Below are 9,344 nucleotides of genomic sequence, written 5' to 3' on the forward strand. Positions count from 1 at the left end.
TTTTTAAAATTACTTGAACGTTTTGCTAAATATGTTATTTTTTGTATGTATAATATTTATAACACATGAATGTTTTAACATTTTTTTGCTAGTAATTTTAACATTTTTTAATTACTATCATTATAATATACGTACATTTTACAAATACAATTTTTTTAAAAAGCTGACAAGTGCAACGTGGGCCATTTAAAGTACACAAGCATGTTCTTAAACCACACGAATGTGTTCATTTATAACTAGGAAACTTGAGTGGTGGCGGGGATTTTTTATATCATTTATTTACTTTTATTCTGACATATGAGGCCCATTGCTCATGGAGACACACATAATGCTAATCAAATACGATGCCACATCAGCGCGTTATACATCTGTGGATTGGATTAGCACCATATTTGCACACTCGTGCCAAGTTCTAGAACTAGTTCGATGTATTTTTCAAGTTTAGGTACCAAAGTGAACATTGGTGACAAAGTGAACATTGGTACTAGCAATTTAATATGATAAGGTGACCCAAAATGTGTTTCATGCTCGAGGAATTGACCTTTTTCATGTAAAACCGCCGTCCAAATGGATTCAGGTTACGGACACACACAAAGGCAGTCCACGACAGGTACCGAGCCGGCCCCATGGCCATGGCCGCCGCTGTCGCGCGCCGCTCGCGCCGCCTCCTCCGCCTGCTCTCCTCGCGCCCGAACCCTAAACCCGCCTCCCTCTCCTCCTGCTCCTCCCCTTCCCCCTCCTTCGACACTCCGGCCACCGCCGGCGAGCGCGAGGGCGACCCCCTCTCGTGGCGCCTCCTCCGCCTCCGGTCGCCGGGCGCGGCGGCCGCCGCCATCGACGGGTGGGCCCAGGAGCGCGGCCGCGTCTCGCGGCCGGACCTCCAGCGTGCCGTCTCCCAGCTCCGCCGCGCGCGCCGCTACGGCCACGCCCTCGAGGTGAGCAGCTTCAACCAGTAGTCCCCTCCATGCTCTGAACTCTAGTTTTAAACTTCAGGCTCTTCATTGACTGAAAATCCAGCTATTTGCGTTGTACAGTGACACTAACTCATATGCCATTTGAACTGACAAATCTGATAACATGGAGAGGAACCCAATTACGCCATTCTTGGGTCATCGCTTTGCATCTTAGGAATAACTTCACCTTTGTTCCCCTGTTTTTATTGACTGACAACAAGTATTGAGAGGTTAATTGCGAAGGAAGAACTGATTAATACCAACTCTGTAAAAATTTCAGACCCTTTAAAATCTCTGCTTGCACAGGAAGAACTGGTCAATTCAAACTCTTCATATTGTTTGATCGAAACTCTCGAGACGGGAATCTGGCACTTCCGCCGATTGGCAATTCGTGATTGTTTTAATCCCATGTAGGCTAGAGTTGAAAATTACAACTGGCACAGCCTAAACAAACTTCTGTTGTCCTGCAGATTTTATCATGGATGGAGTCACGCAAAGAACTTAAACTATTACCATTGGATCATGCAGCTAGACTGGACTTGATTGCGAAAGTGCACGGTACTTCTCAAGCTGAGGAATATTACAACAAATTAAACTCTGCTTCAAGGGAAGCTGCCTCCTTCCCTCTCCTCCATTGCTATGTTGCTGACAGAAATGTCCAGAAAGCAGAGTCCTTTATGGCTAGTCTGCAGAGCATTGGGCTACCTGTCGATCCTCACTCCTTCAATGAAATGATGAAACTCTATGTTGCCACATGTGAGTATGAGAAGGTGTTCAGTGTCATCGATCTGATGAAACGCAACAACATTCCCAGGAATGCTCTCTCATATAACCTTTGGATGAACGCATGTTCTGTCTCTGATGTTTCGTCTGTACAATCAGTCTTCAAGGAGATGGTTAATGATGTTACGATTGAGGTTGGTTGGAGCACATACTGTACATTGGCCAACATCTTCAAGAAGCATGAACTGAATAGTAAAGCCCTGGCTTGCCTTAGGACGGCCGAAACAAAATTATCAACAACACAGCGCTTAGGATATTCTTTTGTAATGACATGTTACGCGGCTCTGGGTGACAGCGATGGGGTTATGAGATTGTGGGAGGCTAGTAAATGTGTCCCTGGTAGAATCCCCGCTGCTAACTACATGACTGCTATTTTGTGTTTGATAAAAGTCGGCGACTTTGACCGGGCTGAGTGGATTTTTGGAAGCTGGGAAGCGGAGTGCAGGAAGCATGATGTGCGGGTTTCAAATGTTCTTCTAGGTGCTTATGTGAGGAACGGGTGGATTGAAAAGGCTGAGAAGCTTCATCTGCACATGCTCGAGAAAGGTGCACGGCCAAACTACAAGACGTGGGAGATATTGATGGAGGGATTTGTTCAGAGTAGGCAGATGGACAAGGCTGTCAATGCCATGAAGAAAGCTTTATCTCTAATGAAGAGCTGCCATTGGAGACCTCCACTAAAACTGGTTGAGGCCATCGCAGCATTCTTCGAGGAGCAAGGAAACACGGATGATGCAAGCAGATATATTAAGCTTCTTCAAAAGTTTAACCTGACAAGCTTGCCCCTGTACAAGTCTGTGCTTCGAGCATATATTAAAGCTGATACCGTGGTGCCAACAAACATTTCCGAGATGATAGCAAGAGATGACATCGTTATGGATGAAGAAATGGACCACTTGATCATACGTGCTAGCAAGATAGATATCAGAGGCGATGTGTAACTATGAAATGTAACAACCTGTGATCCAGTCACATGCTATATAGCATTTTGCTGACGTCGCAAAATAGAACTGCAGATTAGACTGAGAACAACACATGACAAAACGACATTTCATTGCTTAGCAGGCAAGCAAAGTGAATTCATGTCTGTCATCTGAAGTGATGATTTCTCACAGAGATGACAATTATATGCTTTTATTGTGGAGGATCTCCGTTGTATGTACTTGAGACGAGCCTGAGAAATTTGGAGGGCTTCATACTTTTGTAAGAACCGGATAATGGTTTCTTATAGCTTTATTGGGATGATTAGTCATGAGCAAAGTGAATTCTTATTTCTTAACAGAGATGACGATTATATGCTTTTATTGTGTAGGATCTCTGTTGCCTGTACAAAGACGATCCTGAGAAATTTGGAGGCCTTCATACTTCTGTAAGAACCGGATAAGGTGGTTCTTATAGCTTTATAGAGATGATTAGTGATGTACTTGTGTGTGTATTTTCCTTTTTCAAAGATTTGTTGTCTCTGAATACTGTAGTTATTCATCTTCAATATCATCCCTGGAGTTTTGTCAAACTAGGCAACATTGGTTGTACTTGGTTCGTGTTTTCTCTTTGTAATAATGAAGTGCATTGGCTAGGCGTGTCACATTTAATTCTTGATCTTGGTACAGAGTTCCGAAAGGCAATACCATTCTTCCTACTAAGAAAATTCATTATTTGTTTATAAAGAATGGTTAAAGCTCTCGCACCCGCTAACCTACGAAGGACCAAGCTCATGGCATTCTTAGCCACAATTCTTACTGGAGTAGAAGTTTAAGATGAGAAGTACCAGGCCAGCTATTGACCTACCGGAGGACCAATGGCTTCATGTCACTCCCTACCATCACCATCCAGGTTCTTTTATAAGGAACGATGCTTCTTTAAGCTAAAGCTGAATATCTTTTTACCATATTACTTCTCCTTTTTGAAAAAACCATATTACTTCTCTGCCTTGGAATTACACAATTCCAATTTTGCACATAAGTTATTCGTGTCTCTACACACATAGGGATTGGAAATTAATAGCAATGGGCATAGGAGGCACCAGGAACTACTGATGGATCACTGGATCACAACATTCATTTCCTACCGACATGCCTGTCTGTCAGAATCATTCGACATGCCGCCATCTCCTGCCATCTTGAGAAAGCAACCGTTCTCCAAGCTTGGCTGGGATGGATGGCTAGAGAAAGCAGGCGTCACAGTCGCTAGATGGATCCGGAAGAACGAGATAAGGTGGCTCGTATAGCTTTATAGGGATGAGTAGTGTTGTAATTCTATGCGATACATTTTTTTTTCCAGGACTTGCTGTCTCCGAGTACTGTAGTTATTCATCTTCAATATCATCCACGGAGTTTAGTGAAACTAGGCAACATTGGTTGTACTTGGCTTGCCTTTTTTCTTTGTAATAATGAATTGCATTGGCTAGGGTGTGTGTCACCTTTAAATCTTGATTTCGGTACAGAGTTCCGAATGTCAATAGATACTACCATTCGTCCTAGTAAGGAAATTCATTGTTTGTTTAAAGAATTGTTAAAGCTCTGGCACCCGCTAACCTACCAAGGACCAAGCTCATGGGTTTCTTAGCCCCAATTGTTTTCAGCTATCTACCTGTTGGAAATATGCCCTAGAGGCAATGATAAAATGGTTATTATTGTATTTCCTTGTTCATGATAATTGTCTATTGTTCATGCTATAATTGTATTAACTGGAAACCATAATACATGTGTGAATACATAGACCACAACATGTCCCTAGTAAGCCTCTAGTTGACTAGCTCGTTGATCAATAGATGGTTATGGTTTCCTGACCATGGACATTGGATGTCATTGATAACGGGATCACATCATTAGGAGAATGATGTGATGGACAAGACCCAATCCTAAGCATAGCACAAGATCGTGTAGTTCGTTTGCTAAGAGCTTTTCTAATGTCAAGTATCATTTCCTTAGACCATGAGATTGTGCAACTCCCGGATACCATAGGAATGCTTTGGGTGTACCAAACGTCACAACGTAACTGGGTGGCTATAAAGGTACACTACAGGTATCTCCGAAAGTGTCTGTTGGGTTGGTACGAATCGAGACTGGGATTTGTCACTCCGTATGACGGAGAGGTATCTCTGGGCCCACTCGGTAATGCATCATCATAATGAGCTCAATGTGACTAAGTAGTTAGTCACGGGATCATGCATTACGGAACGAGTAAAGTGACTTGCTGGTAACGCGATTGAACGAGGTATTGGGATACCGACGATCGAATCTCAGGCAAGTAACATACCGATTAACAAAGGGAATTGTATACGGGATTGATTGAATCCCCGACATCGTGGTTCATCCGATGAGATCATCGTGGAACATGTGGGAGCCAATATGGGTATCCAGATCCCGCTATTTGTTATTGGCCGGAGAGGTGTCTCGGTCATGTCTGCATGGTTCCCGAACCCGTAGGGTCTACACACTTAAGGTTCGGTTACGCTAGAGTTGTTATGGGAAATAGTATGTGGTTACCGAAGGTTGTTAGGAGTCCCGGATGAGATCCCGGACATCACGAGGAGTTTCGGAATGGTCCGGCGGTGAAGATCGATATATTGGACGAAGGGTATTGGAGTCCGGAAGTGTTCCGGGGGTACCAGGCTATGACCAGCATGACTGAAAGATGTTTCGGGAGCCCCGGCAAGTGTTGGAGGGCCTCATGGGCCAAAGGGGAAGGGGCAAACCAGCCCACTAAGGGGTCGTGCGCCCCCCACACCCTTTCCCACGTTACTTGGGGAGGTGGGGCGCCTCCACCTGGCTTGGGAGGCAAGCCTCCACCTGCTTGGCTTGGGGGGGCAAGTCTCCCTAGGATTTTCCCTAGGGAGATCCATTCTGCTTGGCCGCCGCCCCCTAGGGGAAACCCTAGGGCGCCTCCCCCTCTCCCCTTGCCCCTATATATAGTGGAGGGGTGGGAGGGCAGCCGCACCTCTTCCCTGGCGCAGCCCTCCCTCCTCATACACCTCCTCCTCCTCCTCCGTAGTGCTTAGCGAAGCTCTGCCGGAGAACCACGAGCTCCATTGCCACCACGCCGTCGTGCTGCTGGAGTTCTCCCTCAACTTCTTCTCTCCCCTTGCTGGATCAAGAAGGAGGAGATGTCCCCGGGCTGTACGTGTGTTGAACGCGGAGGCGCCGTCCGTTCGGCGCTAGATCGGATCTTCCGCGATTTGAATCGCTGCGAGTACGACTCCATCAACCGCGTTCTTGTAACGCTTCCGCTTAGCGATCTTCAAGGGTATGAAGATGCACTCCCTCTCTCTCGTTGCTAGCATCTCCTAGATTGATCTTGGTGACACGTAAGAAAATTTTGAATTATTGCTACGTTCCCCAACAGTGGCATCATGAGCTAGGTCTATGCGTAGATTCTATGCACGAGTAGAACACAAAGTAGTTGTGGGCGATGATTTGTTCAATTTGCTTACCGTTACTAGTCTTATCTTGATTCAGCGGCATTGTGGGATGAAGCGGCCCGGACCGACCTTACACGTACACTTACGTGAGACAGGTTCCACCGACTGACATGCACTTGATGCATAAGGTGGCTAGGGGGTGTCTGTCTCTCCCACTTTAGTCGGATCGGATTCGATGAAGAGGGTCCTTATGAAGGGTAATAGCAATTGGCATATCACCGTTGTGGCTTTTGCGTAGGTAAGAAACGTTCTTGCTAGAAACCCATAGCAGCCACGTAAAACATGCAACAACAATTAGAGGACGTCTAACTTGTTTTTGCAGGGTATGCTATGTGATGTGATATGGCCAAAAGGATGTGATGAATTATATATGTGATGTATGAGATTGATCATGTTCTTGTAATAGGAATCACGACTTGTATGTCGATGAGTATGACAACCGGCAGGAGCCATAGGAGTTGTCTTAATTTATTGTATGACCTGCGTGTCAATGAAAACGCCATGTAATTACTTTACTTTATTGCTAACCGTTAGCCATAGTAGTAGAAGTAATAGTTGGCGAGACAACTTCATGAAGACACGATGATGGAGATCATGGTGTCATGCCGGTGACGAAGGTGATCATGCCGCGCCTCGAAGATGGAGATCAAAGGCGCAAGATGATATTGGTCATATCATGTCACTTTATGATTTGCATGTGATGTTTGTCATGTTTACATCTTATTTGCTTAGAACGACGGTAGCATAAATAAGATGATCCCTCACTAAAATTTCAAGAGATGTGTTCCCCCTAACTGTGCACCGTTGCGAAGGTTCGTTGTTTCGAAGCACCACGTGATGATCGGGTGTGATAGATTCTAACGTTCGCATACAACGGGTGTAAGCCAGATTTACACATGCGAAACACTTAGGTTGACTTGACGAGCCTAGCATGTACAGACATGGCCTCGGAACACAAGAGACCGAAAGGTCGAACATGAGTCGTATAGTAGATACGATCAACATGAAGATGTTCACCGATGATGACTAGTCCGTCTCACGTGATGATCAGACACGGCCTAGTTGACTCGGATCATGTATCACTTAGATGACTAGAAGGATGTCTATCTGAGTGGGAGTTCATTAAAAATTTGATTAGATGAACTTAATTATCATGAACATAGTCAAAAGGTCTTTGCAAATTATGTCGTAGCTTACGCTTTAGTTCTACTAAGATATGTTCCTAGAGAAAATTTAGTTGAAAGTTGATAGTAGCAATTATGCGGACTGGGTCCGTAAACTGAGGATTGTCCTCATTGCTGCATAGAAGGCTTATGTCCTTAATGCACCGCTCAGTGTGCTGAACCTCGAGCGTCGTCTGTAGATGTTGCGAAACATCTGACATACACGTTTTGATGACTATGTGATAGTTCAGTGTGTGATGCTAACGGTTTAAAATTGTGGCACCAAGACGGTTTTGAAACATCGCAGAACATGTGAGATGTTCCAAAGACTGAAATTGGGATTTCAGACTAGTGCCCACGTCAAGAGGTATGAGACCTCTGACAAGTTTCTTAAGCCTGCAAACTAAGGGAGAAAAGCTCAATCGTTGAGCATGTGCTCAGATTGTCTGAGTACTACAATCGCTTGAATCGAGTGGGAGTTAATCTTCCAGATGAGATAGTGATGGTTCTCCATAGTCACTGACACCAAGCTATTAGAGCTTCGTGATAAACTATAACATATCAGGGATAGACATGATGATCCTTGAGCAACTCGCGATGTTTGACACTGCGAAAGTAGAAATCAAGTAGGAGCATCAATTGTTGATGGTTAGTAAAACCACTAGTTTCAAGAAGGGCAAGGGCAATAAGGGATACTTCATGAAACGGCAAATCAGTTGCTGCTCCAGCGAAGAAACCCAAGGTTGAACCCAAACCCGAGACTAAGTGCTTCTGTAATGAGGGGAACGGTCACTGAAGCAGAACTACCCTAGATACTTGGTAGATGAGAAGGTAGGCAAGGTCGACAGAAGTATATTGGATATACATTATATTAATGTGTACTTTACTAGTACTCCTAGTAGCACCAGGGTATTAGATAACGGTTCGGTTGCTAAGTGTTGGTAACTCGAAATAAAAGGCTACCGAATAAACGGAGACTAGCTAAAGGTGAGATGACGATATGTGTTGGAAGTGTTTCCAAGGTTGATGTGATCAAGCATCGCATGCTCCCTCTACCATCGAGATTGGTGTTAAACCTAAATAATTGTTATTTGGTGTTTGCGTTGAGCATAGACATGATTGGATTATGTTTATCGCAATACGGTTATTCATTTAAGGAGAATAATGGTTACTCTGCCTATTTGAATAATACCTTCAATGGTCTTGCACCTAAAATGAATGGTTTATTGAATCTCGATCATAGTGATACACATGTTCATGCCAAAAGATATAAGATAGTAATGATAGTACCACATACTTGTGGCACTGCCACTTGAGTCATATTGGTATAAAACGCATGAAGAAGCTCCATGTTGATGGATCTTTGGACTCACTCGTTTTTGAAAAGATTGAGACATGCGAACCATGTCTATTAGTATATATGCATGAAGAAAGTCCATACAGATGGATCGTTTGGACTCACTTGATTTTGAATCACTTGAGACATGCAAATCATACCACATGGGCAAGATGACTGAAAGGCCTCGTTTTCAGTAAGATGGAACAAGAGAGCAACTTGTTGGAAGTAATACATTTGATGTGTGCAGTCCAATGAGTGCTGAGGCACGCAGTGGATATCGTTATGTTCTTACTGTTGGGAATCGTAGCATAATTTTAAAAAATTTCCTACGTTCACCAAGATGCATCTATGGAGTGTACTAGCAACGAGGGGAAGGGAGTGCATCTACATACCCTTGTAGATCGCGAGCGGAAGCGTTCCAATGAACGTGGATGACGGAGTCGTACTCGCCGTGATCCAAATCACCGATGACCGAGTGCCGAACGGACGGCACCTCCGCGTTCAACACACGTACGGTGCAGCGACGTCTCCTCCTTCTTGATCCAGCAAGGGGGAAGGAGAGGTTGATGGAGATCCAGCAGCACGACGGCCTGGTGGTGGATGTAGCGGGTCTCGTGCAGGGCTTCGCCGAGCTTCTACGAGAGAGAGAGAGGTGTTGCAGGGGGAGAGGGAGGCGCCCAAGGCTG

At 44.7% G+C, this 9,344-nt stretch overlaps 1 protein-coding gene across 1 annotated transcript; it reads left to right on the forward strand.

Annotated features, from left to right (window-relative positions):
* Positions 1–591: 591 nt before the first annotated feature.
* On the forward strand, positions 592–2,996 carry LOC123145909 (pentatricopeptide repeat-containing protein At5g27460). Its single transcript, XM_044565424.1, has 2 exons — positions 592–935; positions 1,424–2,996. The coding sequence occupies exons 1-2, from the start codon at positions 627–629 to the stop codon at positions 2,675–2,677; spliced, it is 1,563 nt and encodes a 520-aa protein (XP_044421359.1). The 5' UTR covers positions 592–626; the 3' UTR covers positions 2,678–2,996.
* Positions 2,997–9,344: the final 6,348 nt, after the last annotated feature.

This window comes from Triticum aestivum, chromosome 6D (genome assembly GCF_018294505.1).
Source record: "Triticum aestivum cultivar Chinese Spring chromosome 6D, IWGSC CS RefSeq v2.1, whole genome shotgun sequence".
NCBI classification, from domain to species: Eukaryota; Viridiplantae; Streptophyta; class Magnoliopsida; order Poales; family Poaceae; genus Triticum; species Triticum aestivum.